The 22,500-nt window shown below is 37.7% G+C and overlaps 2 protein-coding genes across 14 annotated transcripts in view; both read right to left on the bottom strand.

Moving 5' to 3' along the window:
• The window catches only part of LOC136842768 (rho guanine nucleotide exchange factor 33-like), a 161,820-nt gene that overhangs the window by 119,930 nt on the left and 19,390 nt on the right, over positions 1-22,500 (bottom strand). The gene's annotated exons all lie outside the window — the stretch shown is intronic.
• On the bottom strand, positions 4,596-8,301 carry LOC136842356 (spore coat protein SP96-like). Its single transcript, XM_067109613.1, has 3 exons — positions 8,220-8,301; positions 6,422-6,547; positions 4,596-5,062 (listed from the first exon to the last, which is right to left on the bottom strand). Exons 1-3 carry the CDS (start codon positions 8,299-8,301, stop codon positions 4,596-4,598), a joined length of 675 nt encoding a protein of 224 aa, XP_066965714.1.

Here is a 22,500-nt window from a genome sequence, read left to right as displayed (position 1 = left end):
GCTACCGTCCTCCGGGGCACCGGTTTTAATTACCGAACAGACGAAAATGTCGGTTGATTATATACACAAAAGGTTTTCAATTATTTAATGACTAACAATAAAATGAAAGAGAAAAAGCGCGTACGCGAAAGTCCCAGTTCCTCTGAGAATGCTTACTGGTAAACTTGCCAAACAGTACAATAAACGTAACGTCAATAAGCAGTTTACGAAATAGCAACTGTGCTGTGATTATAATTCACAATTTATGATGCTAGCTTATGATGCCGATCATGTACCTCAAAATCTGATACACACTTTTCGACATAACTTTACCTGTCGAAACTCTACCTAAGGTATTAAGTTTCACCAACCTACATTCGCCACAGTCATCTACGAACTTATGCTTTGCTCTGATTCCGGAGGCTTTACTGCAACATTGCAAACTGAAAATATGAAAAGCTTTACTCCCGAGAAAAAGAAATGGCTCAAACAGAAACTGCAAGTATGTATAAATAATTTCCAGTAATGTCTATTGTTAATCATATACATACACAGTTTATGAAGCCTCTTGAATTCTGAGAGAGAGAGAGAGAGAGAGAGAGAGAGAGAGAGAGAGAGAGAGAGAGAGAGAGAGAGAGAGACCGAGAGAGAGACGTAAATCATGTTAACGAACATCTAAAATTTAAGATACTAAAGAATATGTACAAGAGCAATAACAAAACTGCTAACTCAAATAAGGGAGAAAGAAAAAATCAATAATAATAATAATAATAATAATAATAATAATAATAATAATAATAATAATAATAATAATACCAAAAACCTCAACGGATACAAGATATAATCCTCGCCGTGAGGAGAAATAGCCCGGGCGTTATTAGGACAAAGGGAGTTGTAACTCGAGACATAGGTCGACCTTTCAAAAACGTAGGCGTTGTCCGGTTCTCACCAGGATCACTGTCAAAGGTATTTTCTAAAATCTGCTTGTGAAATTAACACCAAAAATATCTTCGTTCTAGTAGTAGTAGTAGTAGTAATACTAGTAGTAGCTATATAATTACCTCATCTCAGCTCAGGGCTGTATTTCCCTTTATGTTCTCTTACTGCCTAATGAGCACTATATTCTCTGGTAGCTTAAATTTCAAGTCAGTGGCCCCTATGGGTTTGCTCCGCATGCGTAGGGTTCATCTTCTGAATAATAATAATAATAATAATAATAATAATAATAATAATAATAATAATAATAATAATAATAATAATAATAATAATTTGGCAGCAGACACTCTTTTAAACAGGTTCTATTGAATATTATTGCTGCTTCAGCTGCATTTATTTTATAGAAGACTTTTTCTATTTTCCTTATTGCGGACTTCTCTTCAGTGGAGGTGCGTGCTAACAGCTCCCGCTGGAGAATGACAGAAGAGTCTGTCGAAACGTCGCGGCAACAATTGTATAGAACTAACTGTACAGAATATATAAAGAAGCAGAATCCAGATTTTGACCTTTCCCCCCATGAAATGACAAATATAGGCGAGTTGTTAGCACGCACCTCCACTGAAGAGAAGTCCGCAATAAGGAAAATAGAAAAAGTCTTCTACAAAATAAATGCAGCTGAAAGCAATAAATAATAATAATAATAATAATAATAATAATAATAATAATAATAATAATAATAATAATAATAATAGTGAACGTGAACAACAAAAAGCACAATTTTTTCTGATCTTTGTGGAAGTACACGTTACAAATCCAACAAAACCTTCGTATATTATTATATTAATAACAGTAGCACTCTTACTAAGAACAGTAGTATAAAATTGTATGCATCTAGTTACATACATGCACATACGTATGTGCATTTGCCTGCTTATTTTTCACTTAATTTAAATTCCAGTGGGTTTCATATTTGGTATTCAAATTAGGTCGGAAGTTTTTCATTCTTACGTAATAATTGGTCTCCATCACATTCTTTCTCTTATAGTTTTTTGAAACTTGTAATAATAAAAGTAAGATAAACAACTGCCAAATACTACTACGAAATAATGACTGAAAAATAAGATGTATTCATACCGCAAGCTGAGCATATACTTATCTCTATGAAGAGCAGCAAACGCAATGGCGTTAACAATTATAAACATACCATATGCTTGTATGTGCAGTATTACGCAGCTCTTATTATCATCCGGTGTTACCCCATAAAGACACTGACTGTTACTATTCAGCCGCATAGTAACCTAATAGGATCTCCTAAAGATGAGCCACAATACGTCAAAGTTGCCTTCAAATAACATCATGTCATGACTGCGAAAACGTTGGCAGATGGTCCAGGTAATACGGTTAAAATAAAGTGCACATTTTTTTGTATACATATATATACATATATATACACATATATATAATATACATGCATACATACATATATGTGTGTGTGCGTTTGTGTGTGTGTGTAGGGGTGGGATGTCTTTACGTAATTGTTCATATATAAAGAGAGAAAACAAAGAATCAAGAGATAAAAAAATGATGCCTCTAAAAAGCTCTTTCCAAACGATACAGCGGGACATCCTTTGCAGCCCAGAAAGCCCAAAAGGAAATAAAGGGGTCAATTACGTATCAATAAAGGCTTCCAGAAAAAGTCGATGGGGAGGCAAAAAGGAAGAAGTAAATTACGAAAGGGAAGAGGGGGGCCGGCTACGAGATTCAACCCGAAAGTCTTCCTCTCAAAGAAGAACGAGGAAAAGAACGACAATGAGGAAGCGGTCGTAAGTGGTAAGTGGCACTGAAACATGATGGCACTTGAAGGAGGAGAGCCAATTTGCAGCAGCCACAAACAGGGCATTGCTTGTTCGAGGGGCCTGCCTTGAGCGACGCCAGTTAATCTCACTCATCATCGTCCTCTTCATCAATGGACGGCCGTCTCCGGGACTTTTTAAAACCGGGTTTCAAAAACTGGGTTCCATTAAGAGCTCTGTGTCTACGTCAGCCTCCGGAGTGATTACAACGCGCTGGGAACCTCTCCATCACCCTCGTCTCGCTCGAGAACAAAAAGGTGGCTATGGCTAGAGTACAACAACCACTTAACTATCATCAACCGAAAATCCTCCTCCAACCCCTTCTCCCCTCTCTCTCTCTCTCTCTCTCTCCCTCTCTTTTACACACACACATACACACACACACACAATGCAGGAATAACATGCATTATTCATAGATTCTCCAAAAACTCTCTCTCTCTCTCTCACAATACAGGAATAACATGCATTACTGATAGGAGATTTTCCACAGACTTCAATAATTATGCAGAAGAAAAGTCAGTTCTAATAATGATATAAAAATAACAAACGAAATTCTCTCTCTCTCTCTCTCTCTCTCTCTCATACTCACACGCACAGACACACAAGCTCTCACTCTCTCTCACTTGGTGTCCACCGAAAACATTTCCCCCAAGGGCGAGGTTTTTTCAAGGGCTTTTTCTTCCTCGGTAAATTAAGGGCTGAGGATGCTCTCTCTCTCTCTCTCTCTCTCTCTCTCTCTCTCTCTCTTAAAATACGGGAATAACATGTATTATTCATAGGAGATTCCCGGTCTCCAAAGACGAGAAATTATGCAGAAGAAAACAAGTCAGCTGTAATAATGATATAAAAATAGCAAACGAAATCCTCTCTCTCTCTCTCTCTCTCTCTCTCTCTCTCTCTCTCTCTCTCTCTCTCTCTTTCTCATTTAAGCTTCAATCTAATTGGCGTCTAACGGTGCTCATCCAGCATATGTTGTGTCTTCTCTTCTCTCGAGTGAACCGCGATGCGATGCAGGACGAGAAAGTACAGTATATATGGCCACGGGGAAGTTTGATTTCTCACAACTTTAATTTCAATTTAGGAACTGATTCATTCAGTTACATATAGTTACTTACAGTTCCATATTGATACCTTCATTTTAATGCAGGACACTCTAACGTAGCTAGATGATAGATATACGGTACGTGTACAAAGCAAAACGTAAGGAAACGAATAAGTCGGCTACAATAAGAGAATATATGGGAAAGGGAAAAGATAACGAGTGACAGGATAAGCTTCATCTGTGTGTGTGTGTGTACGTGTGTGTGTATGTGTGTGTGTACATATATATAACCGAACTACTAAAACTCAGTAACTTTACAAAACGAAGGGCCCAAATATAACCAAACCGCAACAAACGGATAAGAATTTCCTTCAGATTAGTGACCCTGAAAGTAGCCAGCGGGTCAGTCGCATATCAGATATGGGTGGGGCGGGGGAAAGTCTCCAGTAGGAGGGAGGCAGAGGAGTTGGGGGGGGGGGGGGAGGAGGGAGGAGAGGGAGATTGCAATGTCATCTGGCCACGACACTTCCCCACGCCCCGCCACCCGCCCCCACCCACTTCAATGATGCCCCTGGTGTAGCGGACAATTTCCTTTTAGGGGCGAAGGGAGATCACGGCGACCTTTCGAAGAAAACAGTCTGCCAATGACGCCTCTTTCGGTTGTATTTTTCGTCCTCGGCCGCGGAGCCGGATTTAGCGAGGAACTAATTCGTAAAAAGGCTTTCTTTATACAACTATTGCCATCAGTGTTAGTTTGATTGTCTTAATTGTTTACTGCTGTTGCCTTAATCTTTACTGGCATAATTGCTGACCGTAGCAGTAGTAGGGGTGGTAGTAGCAGCAGCAGTAGTAGCAGTAACAGTAACAGTAGTAGTCGTAGCAGTAGCAGCATTAGCAGTAGTAGCAGTAGTAGCATTAGCAGTAGCAGTAGCAGCAGTTGCAGTGGCGGCAGCAGCTGCAACAGCAGTAGCAGTGGCGGTAGCAGCAGCAGCAGCAGCAGCAGCAGCAGCAGCAGCAGCAGCAGCAGCAGCAGCAGCAGCAGCAGCAGCAGCAGCAGCAGTAGTAGTAGTAGTAGCATCAGCAGTAGCAGAAGTAGTAGTAGCAGTAGTAGCAGAAGTAGCAGTTGTAGTGGCAGTAGCTGTTGTAGTGGCAATAGCAGCAGTAGTGATAGTAGCTGCAGTAGTGGTAGCCACAGTAGTAGTAGTAGTAGTAGTAGTAGTAGTAGTAGTAGTAGTAGCGGGAAAAGAAAACTCTTTGAGTATACAGTCACTGAATAATCCTCTCTCCAAGTAATATTTCCATAAAGAGATTCTCCGTAAGAGATAGCATTAAATCCAAAGGCAAGTAATTAGACGAAAGGCCGGCAATACAGAGGCTCTTCTTTCGTTGCAACGAAATTTTACACTGACTGTTACTGTTGACGTATGATGAATAGAAGGTTGTGAGTATTTCGCACCGTCATCTAGCCAGCTGAAATAGATTCCTTCTATATATACACAAGCTAAAATAGATTCCTACTATATGCAGACCGTAATCATTCAAAAAGAGGAATAAATCATGTGCGTGAACTAAGGAAAGGTGAGCTTGTGATGCTGAACGTATGTTCAACTGCATCATCATTATTTCCACTTTTACCGTTAACAATAGCAGAAGCACCGTGGAATTTCTGCCAGTTTAAGAAATATGTATTTCTAAACAATCTCCAGTGTCTTGACCCAAATGGAAGATGATCATATCCCCTAACAGAAATCGTAAGAGCTTATCTATGTTTCATGACAGTAAAATAATGATTAATCGACACAGATAAAAAGAAATAGAGTTTCCTACTCACAAGTCATACGAAAAAATACTTTGCACAACATCAGAGATACAGCATAGGCCTGTCATCATCATCAATAATAATAATAATAATAATAATAATAATAATAATAATAATAATAATAATTTTCAACCAGTATAACTTCAATTTCAAACAGACAAAAAAAAAGGGCTCTTCCAAGGACAACACCAAATGACTACAAAGGTGCATTATGTGTCGCTCAGCTGCGCATGCGCCAATTGAGGGGCCAGATGTGACCATTTAAACTGAGGGTTCCCCCCTTTTGTCCATCCATCAAGCGGGAAGCATGAGAGATGAAGTGAAAATGCACAAAGAGAACAGAAAGTGACGATGGAATGGTAGCGAGGTAGACAATAATAGACAAAAAAAAGAGAGAGAGATATGGCGAAGGATAAGTGAAAAACGAAAATGACAATAGAGAAAAACAATAACTAAAACACGAGATTTATTGCTAATTCTTATGATCTTGAGAAATTATAGTAAAATATGTTTGCGAAATATTAGGATTCATTATTTGCATGTTAAACTGGCGAGCCAGACATCGAAGGTCACGAGAGAGAGAGAGAGAGAGAGAGAGAGAGAGAGAGAGAGAGAGAGAGAGAGAGAGAGAGATACGATTACCTTAACGTTTTTCTCATCCCTCGCCCCCCCCCTCCCTTCTTCCCTCCCAATCCCCTGGCATTGCATGTACCTCATCTCTTAAACCTTAAACCCTGACAACAACAGCTTAACCTCTCATCAACTCCCTCGCAGCGGAGCAAAACAAACAACCCGCAGCAAAACAACGTCTGAACAACACTTCTTCACGCATCTGCTCGCCTCCAGACGTAACCAGGGAGTAAACACAGTGTCTAACACTTTCACAATCACCAACAGGCACAGGGACGTTTATGTAACCTAGTCAAAAATGAAAAACATTCAGAATCACTAATTATGTGAAAAATGTGAGTATCAGGCACCAAGAAACATTAAGGCATTAACGTTGCTTTGTTGATTAACGTTACCATGGTGATTAACATGGAATCTCAATCTATAAACTGGAGAGGTTTTGATAATCATTAATTACATATCATTAACGTTACCATGGTGATTAACATGGATTCTAAATCTATAAACTGGAGAGGTTTTAATAATCATTAATTACATACCAGAAATTCTCAAGAAATAATCTGACCGACAGTCGTTAAACATACATCAACTGGAAACTGTATTTCTATCAAATTATAAAACAGTATAAGGGGCTTCAGGGAAGAACGGTTGCAAAGAACGAAAATATCTTCTTAAAAATACAACCTTTAAGACTGCAATCGAAACAAGTAATCTTCAAAACGATATCGAGAAGGATTACAATGTTCGACTGAATATTGACAATCAATAGCCTCTCTCTCTCTCTCCTTTCGATCAATGCTCCAATATGAATCAATGGAAACCTTATGGGTAATTGTGTTTAACTGCGCCTGCCCTATGAGCCTACAGAGGCCCAGAAGGACTAACTTTTAAAACGGCCCAAATGGACAACATGAGGAAAAGTCAGAACGACAAATGATGCCTGTAAGTTTGTCGGTGAAACAGCTGAAAAGGATTTAACACGGGAATAGAAGAGTACTGTGTCGGCTGCTAATACGTTATGACCTGAGAGATGTCTCACATTGATTTTGTCAACACTGACGTCACTACAGCCTATTCTAAAAAGGAGACTTAGGATAGATACACATTAAAGATCGTACACAATCAAGGCTCCTCATTACCAGAATTCCTTTTAACAAACATTTCTGATGATCCAGTATATGACAGAGGGTAATTCAAGCATTTTATTTCCTATATTTTTGTATATGAACCGTTTGCCATTGCAAAGTCTCTTCTAGCCCTGACGTATTCTTACTGTTAAAGCCAAGCTTCTAGCCTTGTGGATAAAGCAAAAAACTAAAAGCCACAGAGCTCCAGTCACGAAAGTAAGCCTAGTAGAGTAAAAGGATTACAGAAGTACACAATAAACTATACACAGTACTACAAACAATGGCCTTTGTAATTTTGATTGGTCATTTCTAACATTTTCATAACCATTTACGACACGACCAAGGGCCTTTCAGATTACTCAGATATCTTAAACCTGTACAGAGTCAAGATCACTCAAGATTTCTAACTTCAACTTCTCAGTATCCTTCCAGCAGAGGTGGCATGTAGCCATTCAAAACGTATCACTTGATTTCGTTGCTCGTTACACCAAATGGGCGATTTTCTCAGGGTGGAAAATCTACGAAACGTTTTCCTCAGAGAAAGGTGTACCTTGATAAAAAAAAAAAAAAAACTCGAAATGTTATGAAATATACAACTTCCTGAAAGTAACTTTTTTATTCCTTTTTTTTTTATTTGTTTCAACGCCAACCAAGTTATTCAATAAACCAATCGCTTAAAGCGCAAGGCCATTTTTCCCATCCGGAAAATACACAAAGATTTTGGAATGTTATCTACATCAGCACCACCGTCATCATCAACTGTGGTAACAGTAGCAATAGTAACAGCAGTAGCATTCCTTTCTATCCTTTCATTCTGTCCTTGAAAGGCATACCAAATACGCCCTTGAAACCCTCGAAAGGGCATTTTCTCGCCACCCATTCAATCATATCTCTGCCCAGCGTCACATTCGACATTCCTCGACCTGCTGATGACCTCCAAAACAACCAGCTAAAAGCAAGATCCACTGGTCTGCAATTACGCCTTAATATGGTCCTTACATGCCCAGCAACTACGAAAACCAACCGCCAATTAGAAGTCGTAGATTGTTGGGGTTAATGGTTTCTCAGCCTAAGGATTTAGGCCTAATGGAGAGGCTACTCAAGATCATGCTGACCCGACGGCGCTGCCCTCGGGACACGTCTACATTCCTCGGGAGTCAAGGCAATACTGTGTGCGAAGACTTCTGGGTTATTGTTGAAAAGCTTAAGGCGTAACTTTATGAGGCGTGAGTGAACGAGTCAGCCATTGAGTCGTCTTGCTTTGTTGCTGCAAAATTGACCGAAAAGAATGAATAGTGGTTCGAATTGTCTATTGAATCTACAAAATCTTAATTATCTACCAAGCGATAACGTCAGTGATACTTGTACTAATACAATGTGTAATTTTTATATCAGCATAGTTTTCAACGCAAAAATAAAAACAAATGACATGACATTACATAATGCAATCCAACTTTCGCGCACTAATTAACAACTGAAAATATATAAATCAAGCGGTTGACCCACGATAAAAATTCTATTAAAAGAAATGAAGTGTCGTCGTCCACAGAACTGCTCCGGTAGAATACAGTAATTTTCTTTAAAAATGAACAGAAACCCCTGACTTGTAATGTTAGGTCAGGATTCTCCAAATGGCTTTAATATCAATGTTCCGTGATTCTCACGAAAATGGAGAAAATCCTGAGTCTTAGAATAATTTTTGGCAGGAAGAAAAAAAAATCTTTTTAAGAAAATGTCTAGTTTCAAAATTTCAGCATGTATGTATAAAAATGGAGAGGAAAAATTTTGTTTAGGAACTAGAACCCGTTCGTCAATTAAAATTTTCTTCACTTGATAATAAAAAGAAAAGTATGTAACCTCACAAAAAAATTAATAAGCAAATTTAATTTTTCTTCCATCGATAATAAACAAAGTATGTAACCCTAAGATATTAATATATAAGTAAATTTAAATTTTCTTCCCTTGGTAATAAAAGTATGCAATCCTGAAAAATTAATATATAAGTAAATTTAAATTTTCTTTCCTTGATAATAAAAAAATATGAAACCTGAAAAAGATATATAAGTAAATTTAAATTTTCATCCCTTGATAATAAAAAAAACTGTGACCCTAAAAATAAAAATGAATAAATAAGTAAATAAATAGCAGTTTCGATGCGGACACCTAGGGGGCATTCTCTAATGACCTTAACATCACCACCCAACCTTACACCTATCGCAATCAACTCATCGTGACATCTCCATTACGGAGAAGACTACCTTGGCAACCACGATAAACCGGAGTATGCTATGCCTGTAAGCTATAATTGAAGAACAGACGTGCCTCCCATACGAAAATTACAAATGGAGTTAGTAATCTCTTAAAGGACGTGTTGGTTGAATTAGACATCAAAAGAAGCTGCTGACTTGTTCAGTAATTGCTTCAAGGTCCTGTTGATTAAATTAGACATCATAAGATACAACTGATTGATGTTACCAGGCATACAAGTTCCGAGTATTGTAAAGAAAGTGCTTCCTTTCTCTATTTCTTAAAATCAAGTGGACGGAAGTTATCTTGTGGGTGTTTTTTTTTTAACAAACGTCCCTGAGGAAATGTCAAATATTTCTCGACATAACTAATACATAAATGTCAGAGCGCGTCTGTTTCCTCCTCCAGTCTGCCTTCTTCTTCTTCTTCTTCTTCTTCTTCTTCTTCTTCTTCTTCTTCTTCTTCTTCTTCTTATTGCTAAGAGATTCACAATTTCGTGAAAAACAATGTGTAATAAAAATCCACAATTATATAGTAAATATATCACTATGTAAAATAAACCAAAGACTTTCGAACACTTGAACGGTGTTCCTCATCAGTGCTAACGTTAAAATTTTGGTTTATTTCACATAGTGATATATTTGCTATATACAGTAATTGTGGATTTTTATTACACACTATTATTATTATTATTATTATTATTATTATTATTATTATTATTATTATTATTATTATTATTATTATATTATTAGAGTCTCCACTCGATTTTCCTTGATAATAGGAATTGAGCCGGTTCTCGAAAGATCTCGTTTTGTATATATTTTTAATAGATATTTACACTGACATCATTGTGGATTTCTTCACCATTCTAGTGACTAATGTGATTATTATTATTATTATTATTATTATTATTATTATTATTATTATTATTATTATTATTATTATTATTATTATTATTATTATTATTATTATTATTATTATTATTATTATTATTACGGAGTTTAACCGGACCAGTGACTGAAAATACTTAACTTTCCGAGGGTCGATTCTTAACAAGAAAACTTAGATTTTATTGAACAAATTGTAACTAAAATACCTAATAAATGGATAAACTGCAAATGATAATTCTGACACAATTTCCGTAACTGACTTGTTTCCAAAATCAGACGTTCGCCGTTGGTTAAAATTAGGACATTCGCTTAAAATATGTTAATTGTGAGAACTGATTTTATATTCTCTGCCTGTACAACACTTTCCGATACATCAAGTACATTTACTTACAATGTTATTTATCCCAATGCTAGCCAGACTGGACGCGTTTTTCATACCGGAAAACTTACGACAAGGCTGCCATCAAAGTGCAACATTCCTCTGGTTTCTCATATCGAGGCTTGATGCTACAATCTGCGTGCACAAGTTCTTGTCCCATATTTCTTACTGTTATTCAGGTAATTGCATTTTACCGTTCAAGTACACTTACCAGACGCGCGACATTTAAGAAGACGCCGTTCTGACCTTGTGTCACAGTGACTTGAGATCGAAAAATTCTGTAACCTCGAGACCATCCAGATGATCTAATTACGTTTCAAAGAAACAGAATCGCTAGCAGATATGGCTTATTTACAACGTATGGAAACAGAATCGCTGACAGATATGGCTCATAAGCAACTCAAGGAAACAGAATCTCTAGCAGAAATGGCTCATGTACAACCCAAAGAAACAGTATCACCATCAGATATGGCTCATTTACAACACATGGAAACAGAATCGCTAGCAGATATGGCTTATTTACAACCCAAGGAAACAGAATCGCTAGCAGATATGGCACATATACAACCCAAGGAAACAGAATCGCTAGCAGATATGGTTCATATACAACCCAAAGAAACAGAATCGCCAGTAGATGTGGAATAGCTATCACATTCCGGTACTGTTCAACATAAATCGAATTCAGAGCAGAGGCTAGTTTCTGCCTATTAACGAAGGATCACAGTATTTCAAATGTCACAGGTTCTCCAAAAATCCAAACCTTCACAACTTTGTGAAACACATCAGCGCAATGAAAACTGAACTGGAATGGCGTATTCTGAACAAAGAACAGAGCCGAAAGAAAGAACACAAAGGCACAGAGACCCGGCTAGTCTGTTACTGACTAAAAAGGCACAAGAGATCCGAAGGCTGATAATTAGGACCCTCCCGCTTCCGGGTAAACGCCGGCATTGAAAGCATCCCAGAAAAACGCTTTAATCGAAAAAGAAAATGAGCCTTGCGTCTTACCCTCTCATCAGAGGCCCCAGACGGAATGGGCTCTACCCTAATTTCACCCAGATCAATAATATCCTGGGCCCTGAGGCGACAGGACAATCCCAATTTAAGAAGAATGATACGAAGTGGGAAGAAAGCTCGAAAAAACTGGAGAAAAACTCAAGGCTGGTTCCCACTGCCCAGAGAGGAACGTAAATACCCATAATGACAACAGGTGTGTGTGTTCTTCAACTGCCAATTATAACGGGCGGGGGAGAGCAACCGTAGCCCCGAAGCGTCCGAAGGAAAAGTGTTTTTTCAGCAGGAATGCTCTCTCTCTCTCTCTCTCTCTCTCTCTCTCTCTCTCTCTCTCTCTCTCTCTCTTTTTGTGTGCTCATTGAAATTCAAATGAGGGCTTCTATCTTCCATCAGAGATCACTACAAGAAACTTCTTACTTTCTGAAAGCGTTACGCACCATTAGTGAGTTTTGTAATTTAACGAATATTTGGAGAACAATACGATCCTTTGATTACTCTACATACCGCAGACATTTCTATACAAATACGGAAGTCAACAATTACAAACCTCACTGCCGCAGCCTGCTGAATTAGAGTGGAAAATTGTAACCCACATATTCATCGACTAATAATTGATTTGGGCAATTACTGATTAATGACACAGAACCGAGTTGTCAATAACAAAATCTAGATTGGCTGAGTAATTGAAAAGTCATCAGTCGTAATCATCTTTAGTGGGGTAATATATATATATATATATATATATATATATATATATATATATATATATATATATATATATATATATATATATATATATATATATATATATATATATATATATATATATATATATATATATATATATATATATATATATATACACATATATTGTATTGTGTATGTGTGTAAACCTCTTCCCCTCAAAGGATGGCTCCAAAAGGTGTCACCTCTCCATCAGACATCGAAATGAGGTTGCAAGCCCCATTGCTCTGTGTATAGGGGCTTATGTGCTGAAAGCACTTGTCATATCTTGTAGGTTACACATTCCAGTACTCATCAAACCAAATGCTGCTTGACTTAAACTGATCAGAAGCCCAGTCAAGTAGTAAACCCATGAACACCCGCTGATCATGAATGGTCGCAGTTGTTTTGGAAATCCTGTATTGTCTTACATTATGAATAAAACACAAAAGATTAACGCTTCATTAAACTGCCTTCTCTTTCGGTTAGTCTCTCGCGGGCAAAATATAAAACCGACAGATTCAAGTCTATAGTGAGGAGGTTATATTTATATGAGAGATGTTTTAAGATTAACTATGAAATTTAACTGACACACCATTAAAGATGCTAACTGAACTTCTAATGTTCATCTGAATACACACGTAAAAGTACTCAGATACGCGCATTCAAGAATTTTGTATAATAAAAAGTTTTATATGTAACTACCTGGTATTTGCAAGAGCTCCATTCCTTTGACATGACAATTTTCTATAAGCAACATCAACAATATCGATGAAAATAACTGGAATCCCCGTTTATCAAATCCTTACAAAGAAAAATTACTGATGTCTTCTGACAAATCCCCGACATCAACTCAAGTCTAAAACAGAAACCAGCTAAATATTGTGGAGGCCAAAACTTGTAGCAACTTGAGCGAAGCTGCAATTTCTAATCAGGTACATCTCACGTTACACCAGAAAGAGGTGAACGCCAACCAAGTCTTTTGAAAGTGACTGAAGTCTTTTGAAAAGTGACTGAAGTCTTTTGAAAGTGACTGAAGTCTTTTGAAAAGTGACTGAAGTCTTTTGAAAAGTGACTGAAGTCTTTTGAAAAGTGGCTGAAGTCTTTTGAAAGTGACTGAAGTCTTTTCAAAAAGTGACTGAAGTCTTTTGAAAAGTGACTGAAGTCTTTTGAAAATGACTGAAATCTTTTGAAAAGTGACTGAAGTCTTTTGAAAGTGATCGAAATATGGGCATCGAAAACACAACAAGAACGAGTCACGCCTATCAGCGTGAGCATCTCAGCCAGTAAGAAATGCCTTCCATCTGATGTGCTCCGGGAGTGAAAAGAAAAGGGCCACCAGGATGGAGATTCAAAAGCGTGAATGCCCCAGTAATACCCACGAAGGTATTTCCTTTGTGTGCCCGGAGAGTGAAAATATGTCGGGAGAAATTTAGCTGTGCTCTCTCTCTCTCTCTCTCTCAAGTACCCGGAGCAAATGAAATACCCAGGGTAGAAAAAACTCATCAAGAACTGGGTTACAAAAGTGCTACTTGTTCTTACAATGACAATGCGTCTGTAGACACATTTTGACTTCGATCAACACTTTACTTTTAACGAGGAAATGTGTGAACAGTTCAAATGTTTATAAGTAAGAGTATACCGTACCTCCCACACAATACATATACATAGTGTCTTTGCTTTTGCATCTTTACTATCTATCTATCTACATATATATGTATGAGAGAGAGAGAGAGAGAGAGAGAGAGAGAGAGAGAGAGAGAGAGAGAGAGAGAGAGAGATTGATTTATAGATTTTAGGCATACATGCCAAGCACTGGGGCAACTAAGGCCATTCAGCGCTGAAACGGAAATTGACAGTAAAAGTTTGCAAGGTGTAACAGGAGGAAAACCTCGCAGTTGCACTATGAATAAATTGTTAGGAGAGGGTGGACAGTAAGATGGAAGAAAGAGAATATGAACGGAGATACAGTAAAAGAAATGAAAGCAGTTGCAGCTAGGGGCCGAAGGGACGCTGCAAAGAACCTTAAGTAATGCCTAAATTGCACCGCATGAGATGCACTGACGGCACTGTCCCCCCTATGGAGTACAGAGAGAGAGAGAGAGAGAGACTGGTTCAAACTCTTCTCAAGTCAAAGGGATTATTCTAGAGAGAGAGAGAGAGAGAGAGAGAGAGAGAGAGAGAGAGAGAGAGAGACTAGTTCAAACTCTTCTCAAGTCAAAGGGATTATTCTAGAGAGAGAGAGAGAGAGAGAGAGAGAGAGAGAGAGAGAGAGAGAGAGAGAGAGAGAGAGACTGGTTCAAACTCTTCTCAAGTCAAAGGATTATTCTAGAGAGAGAGAGAGAGAGAGAGAGAGAGAGAGAGAGAGAGAGAGAGAGAGAGAGAGAGACTAGCTCAAACTCTTCTCAGTCAAAAGAAACACTAGAGAGAGAGAGAGAGAGAGAGAGAGAGAGTGGTTCAAACTCTTCTTTAGTCAAAAGAAACACTCTAGAGAGAGAGAGAGAGAGAGAGAAACACTCTAGAGAGAGAGAGAGAGAGAGAGAGAGTGACTGGTTCAAACTCTTCTCAAGTCAAAAGGAACATTCTAGAGAGAGAGAGAGAGAGAGAGAGAGAGAGAGAGAGAGAGAGAGATAAAACAAAAACTCGACAAATAAAAGTGCAAGCGAATAAAAGTCGCGCGCAGTTTCCCACAGCTGAACCTTGCGAGGGGAAAGAAGAAAGTGCGCGAACTCTCCAAAACGACTCTTATAAGACAAGGCTGGCAATCGTTGTCACTGGCCCGTCGTCAGCCGCAATAAATTTCACTTCGGGATTTTTGCTCGAAGGAATCGCCCTCCTGCGGTCTGGGAACGAACCAAAGCACTTCATCGCTGTCAACTGCCTGCATGATAATGCATGTTTCTGTTAGAGAATGTGTAAGGGAAAAATCAGGAAGACGGTTCTGGTTTATTTCCATATTCTGATAGTTATTCTTTCTTGTAAATGAGAGAGAGATCGCGCGCTCGTATGCGTGTGTGAGTTTTTCAAGTCACCCGCACACATACATACAGGTATATATTTATTATAATCACACTAATTTTATATATATATATATATATATATATATATATATATATATATATATATATATATACAGTATATTATAATCACTGACTGATATATTATATAATATATATATATATATATATATATATATATATATATATATATATATGTACGTATGAATGTATAAGTATATTTATATTTTTTAAATAAACAGGAGAAAACAGAACACTGGGTGATTTATTCTCCCTGTGGTAAAATTGGATTATGTACGTGAGCATCATACATACATAAACACACACACACACATATATATATATATATATATATATATATATATATATATATATATATATATATATATATATATATATATATATATAGACAGATAGATAGGTAGAGAGATAGATACTGTCTGTCTGTCTATCTGTGTGCCTGTGTGTATGTGCAAAAAAAAGTTAGAAACAAGCCATCGATTTTGATCTCCTGCTGCGTTGCGTGTACAGATGCCCCATCCTTACCGATTCTGACCATCCACTTGCAAATCTGCCCAAAAATTTACGACTATGATTACCCATCAAAGACTCGATCCTCCTCCCAGTGCATGGTCAAGGTCACACTCAAAGGTCAGTACTGAATGTCATCAATCAATCAAATCCAAAGTCTGTCTGAAGAAGCTGTTGCTGTCAGCAAAATATTCAACGAGACTATTCCAAAAATTTGGCAATAAATACATCCCATAAAATAACAAGGCATCACGGAATGAATAATAGCGCAAATGTAGTTGATATTTGAATAAAAAAAAACTACAGTAATAATGAAAAATATAAGCAAATATCCGAAACTCGGTTGCATGTGAACAAACGGCCTCAAAAATGGCCCGGTTAGTGTGTTCAGCATCAGTTTTTTCTAGTTACAACTAGAAATTGCAATGCAACATACATGGATCGGTGATCTAAGTGTCCTTTAAACATTGCCGTATTTATGTATGTATGTATGTACGTATGCAAACACACACACACACACACACACACACACACACATATATATATATATATATATATATATATATATATATATATATATATATATATATATATATATATATATATATATATATATAGTATATACAAGAGAGAGAGAGAGAGCGGCATATATTTTGAAAAAACATAAATGGAAATAACATACAACGTCAAGAGTTACCCTCAAAATCACAAAAAAAATTCCAACCACCAAACCTCTGAAAAAAAAAAGTAACAAATAAATAAAAATCTTCCACGCAAAAGAAATGGAAAATAAATCTCTCTCATTTTGCGGTGCAAGAACTCGAGAAAAAGAGGAGAATCTGGAAAAGACAAAAGAGCCAAATTCGGATGACCTACGCAGAATAACGGCCGATGCTCGTCCTACTTTCCGGTACTTGAAGATTCTTCCCTGTTTTTTTTTTTTTTTTTTTTTACCCGTATTGTAAACGTATGCATGCACGTGTGCGTGCGCACGCAATATGCAAACATGTTTGTTGGATGTATGTATATACAAAGTGCAAACTGTGTCTGATATGTTATATAAAGTTATTTTGTCAACATGTGAAGAGTATACGTTATGTATGTATGTATGTATGTATGTATGTATGTATGTATGTATGTATGTATGTATGTATGTAAATATATGTATGTATATGTAGTATGTATGTATGTAATGTTTATGTATGCAGGAACGTATGTATGACGAGATTACGCACACCATATTTCTATAATGACTTTGTATAAACATGTCCGTTTGTAAGCTAACATACATATGTTTGTATATCAATATTATGTAAGCATGTATACTTTCATACCTGTAATGTGTATATATAAACAGGCATATTTATAAACTTTATATGAAAAAATGATGAATGTATGTATAACCCGTTATGAAGTGTATCTGTCTTTAATACATGGCATATGAGTCTCTTAAAATATACATGGAATGATGGATAATAACTACATATAACTTTTCCAAACAAATATCTATCTTCCTAATTTCACTTATAGCCGCTGGTCATGGTACTCTTTGTTCTGCTGCCAAGATTCGGAAGAAAAACAAAATAAAAGTATCTTGCCTCCAGAGTTATAGTTTCACTATCTATTAAAAAGAGAAAACTGTATTAAGAACGAAATTGAGGTACATACCCTATATTTCTGAGAGAGAGAGAGAGAGAGAGAGAGAGAGAGAGAGAGAGAGAGAGAGAGGTATGGCAGGAATGCATCCTTCACCCCATAAACTTGAATAGCTGGTAGTTTGAACTGCACAATGAACGGCTATACATTTTCTCGCCGAGTGAAGTTTTCAACAATCCGATGTATTTTACTCTTGAAGCAGACTTGGCATTACTTCAAAACCAATTCCCTTGTAAGGTACAACTGTCAGCGAACTCGGAAATATTGATATCATGTATTCCTTAACAAAATAAAGCAGACTGATAAAAAAAGTCTTATAACTTAGGTCTCTTTATATAAACTCCTTTTACTAAAACATACCGCTGTATCTGAACACTTGCCATTTTACCCTGCAATACAAAAGCACTGTAATTCATACTCTAGTAAAACCTTATATCGCACGCCATAAATTACCAAAAACCTGTACACTTTAGACCCATTGTTAAAGGAACCTTATGAAGACATACAAGACGGTGAAAACATTATTTTCAATATTCTAAGAGAACAAAATCTTCGTACTCCTTTCTTCATACCTTTTTAGAAAAGACGTTTCGTAAATCTAAAATCTTCGTAAAGAAGTCCCTTCCTTTATCTCTTTGGTAAAGAAGCCTTATGCTCAATACCAGCTGTAAAAGGAGAAACACCCAAACGTTTTAGAAAGTCTGGTAACATGAAATTTTAGACAGGATTTTCATTCATAAATTGCATCTTATTCTTGGGGAGGTCAGGGCGAAAACTTTGTAAACCAGACCCAGTGAAAGCAAGACGAAAATCCAGTGGTCACGAATTCAAGAAGATAAACTTAAGTCAAGAATAAGGGATGAAAATGGAGATGGAGGAAGGGTCAACAGTAGGATATTTAGTCAATCAAATGGGATTAACTCCATGTAACTGAGAAATTCCTCTTTGAGAGGAGGGATTAAGATGCGATTGATTAGCACACACCTGAGTTGCAAGGAATGTTGAGAGGCAAACCTGACAAAGTCGCTTTTGCAAGCCTCAAAAAAAAAAAGCCTATGTTAAATGTTACAAGTTAGGGATAACTTTCTAACCGCATGTTTACCCTAAACGTGAGAACATCGGCTGCAGGCAAACAGGAAGCAGATCAAGTTCTTGGCAGCGAGAGAGAGAGAGAGAGAGAGAGAGAGAGAGAGAGAGAGAGAGAGAGAGAGAGAGAGAGAAGGCCCTCGGTGCCAGAGCAGCGGTTAGGGTCAGGCATAATGGAAGTGGTCGGACAGAGGGAGAAAGGAGCAAGGTTGGTGGGGTAGGGGGGGGGAGGGGGGATCATCGTCGGCAAGCAACTCTCTGGTGGGGGTATCCAGCAACCCCGACCTTGCCCTTCCGCAGTGTGCCCGAGAGCCTTCGTCGCCTTCGATGGAATGGTGTCACCAAGAACCTGTTGGTGGGGCAGCAGAAGACGACCGGGGAAAAGGGATGATGAGATCTGATGTGAACCACACTTTTAAGCTTCGATCAACCTTACAGGTAACCGTCTCTTAACCGTCACACGAACGAGCTCAATCAGTACTTATGTATGGTGATCACTATAGCCTATGCACCATAATATGGTGCGATACGGAATTTACATGTCAACAAACGGGGCCCTTTTTTTCTTCAAGTTCATTTCTCAAGTTGAAACCATATAATGTTTAAACGCTAGAAGATTTCGAGAGAGAGAGAGAGAGAGAGAGAGAGAGAGAGAGAGAGAGAGAGAGAGAGAGAGAGAGATCCCTTAAGGTTTAAAATCAGGTGAGAAAGTGAGAATTTCATACGGAAAGAACGAAGAACATTAAGTCAGCCATAGCGTACCGAAGGTATGGACGATAATAGGTTACTTTTGAGGAGGAGGAGGAGGAGGAGGAGGAGGAGGAGGAGGAGGAGGAGGAGGAGGAGGAGGAGGAGGAGGAGGAGGGTGAGCTAGAGGTGGAAGAGGTTCTTGTAGGTGCCAACTCTTCCCAGTTCTCTAAGGAGAGAAAAAAAGAAAAAAAAGACCGGTTTCGAGTGAGCGAATTTCTCCTGCTTTGAAAAGTGCGCCGAGGGAGGTGCATAAACAAAAGAGAATTCCGTGTGGTTTCTTCTGGAGGTCTCCTCCAAGGCCCTTCCAGTTAAACTAAGTGAATAACTTAGCTTTGAGCACAGCGTTTAATACGTTAAAGCAATATTTACTCTTATGTCATGTCAATGATATTTCATATTTTCGACACTTGCTTAATCTATAAGAAATTACTTTGACAAATGTGTGCATTAATACCCCAACCTTAACTAAAAAAAAGTTTTAGCAACGTGATAATTTGGGTTAATTTAATCATCTAAGAAACATGGCTTTAGCCTAGCAAAGGATTGGCGAAATTCTAATGACTAATAGCACATTTCGCATTCAATGTAGGAGGGTCACGGACGACTCAAAATTCCTGAGACGTTTTCCTGACAACAGATGCCACCACGCTAGCTAAGTTCGCTGAATTAATTAGTCAATCGGCCCGCCGAAGCCATCTGTTTTCACGGTTATTGGTTCCAGAATGCTTATGTGCTGCAAGAGTACTCATCAGCATATTCTTCACGACTCTCCTAAGTATATTCCATGGACATATTTACTGTAAGTATACTTCCTCAGAATACTGACCTTGAATACGTTCCATCAGCTTATTCATTTGCAGTCCATAATTAAATATCCACCATGAGTGCATTGTATCATCATATTCATCTCGTATACATTTCGTTACAGCCTTCTCGAGATGATGTACACATAGATATGATCAACATCAGACTCAGCTCAAACTCTCTCTTTAAGGATTTTGTATCTAAAATCAATACCGCCGTCGCGTTAAAAAAAAAAAAAAAAAGGAAAAGGGGAAATTCCGCTGACACAGAAGTTTCTTGGTACTGAGACCTTCATCTCGCCTGGTTGTTGTAAGTCGTAGCCTTTAGCGCAAGCCTGCGTTTCAAATACAACCTTCTTAAGCCTGCCAAATAGGATATGGAGTTCCTGAACAAGAGATGTGAATGTTACACAAGGTCTAACATTCAAGAATGACAGACTTCATACAGGAACTACGTATACGAACGTAAAATACTTTCACTGCAAAACAGTATCACACGCCACGGATGCGTTGTCTTAAAAAACTTCCCATTAATTTCCGTAATAACATGAAGTCAAACTTTTCTGAGACAATAAAGACAAATAAAAACTTTTCTAGACAAACATATAACTTACAGAGTATGAAAGAATGTAAATAACTAATAAAACAAAAACAATAAACAAAAATCTTTCATTAGCTTCATGGCAGAGACCATTATTCTCAGAACGCAACTCGTGGATGACTTACAAAGATGGAGGTTCAACGGAGCGTACTTCCAGTAATGAAGGTTTCCGGGGTACTGCACACTATGCAACTCTTTCAAGTACTTCATTTGTATTCACTTGACCCGGCGTGTTCGTGGTCGTATGTTTTCACCGACAGCGGTTGGTTTTAAGGTCAGTTAGGCCTGCTAGACGTAATGGCTTTGCTTTTTGTTTTGTTTTGTTTTGTCTTGTTTTGTGGTTAAAATGGATTCAACTTAAAGTTGTTTAAAGGAGAGAAAAAAAAACTATTTCGAGGACAATTTAAGTTGTTCGAAAGAGAAAAAAACTATTTCAAGGACAAGTTTTAAAGAAGCGTATCTCTGTCAGTCTGTTTGGCTACCTTGTACACGTGTAGATATAAATACCGCACATACGCATATATAATAAACCCTGCAAGCGCACGAGTATAAGTACATGGGCATATATATATATATATATATATATATATATATATATATATATATATATATATATATATATATATATATATATATATTACCCGAACAGTGTCCCCATGAAATAATCTGAATGGACGTTTAACTTTTAAACAGGCTTTCAGCGGTGTTCTATACAAACAGCGGAGCACAATTCTATTAAACATTCTAAAACCTCTGAACAAGGAACTCTTCCAAAGAAATTCTAATAAATAAAAATAACACCATCTTACAGAATTTCTGGTGAATATAAGTAGGAAAACCTTATGACAATTTCCCAATAAAAATAAGGAAAATTTTACAAAGATTGAAATAAATCAAAACAGGATAACCTTTTAAATCATTATGAACATATCTAGTTCAACCAAGGAAAATATCGACTTTCTAAATTCTCAGTACTCTCCTCGAGGAATCTTCCTATAGAAGGGATTTAGGGAAAACTGAAGAAAATAGTGTTGCAAAGGAGTTTTATTGCAAATCATTACCAAAGTAAAATCAATTATTCGACATTCTTAGGTATGGACACCAAGTATTAATTACACTCCAGATATGTATCAAAATGATGAAGTCAATAATGAAGGTCTCTGGGCAGGAGGAAAGCATGGAGAACACGCTGGAGAGAGAGAGAGAGAGAGAGAGAGAGAGAGAGAGAGAGAGAGAGAGAGAGAGAGAGGGGGAAGGTGAGGTTTGAGGATGACTCGTTGGGATTTCGTCGGACGAGAGAGAGAGAGAGAGAGAGAGAGAGAGAGAGAGAGAGAGAGAGAGAGAGAGGAAGGGAGTGAAAGCTCGGGCATGACCACAACTGCAGAAGCCCCTCTCCTAAGGCTTAAGACCCGAGCGA

Source organism: Macrobrachium rosenbergii, chromosome 10 (assembly GCF_040412425.1).
Source record: "Macrobrachium rosenbergii isolate ZJJX-2024 chromosome 10, ASM4041242v1, whole genome shotgun sequence".
Taxonomy (NCBI): domain Eukaryota; kingdom Metazoa; phylum Arthropoda; class Malacostraca; order Decapoda; family Palaemonidae; genus Macrobrachium; species Macrobrachium rosenbergii.
The sequence above is the reverse complement of the archived record's forward strand: the minus strand, read 5'-3'. Positions and strand labels throughout refer to the sequence as shown.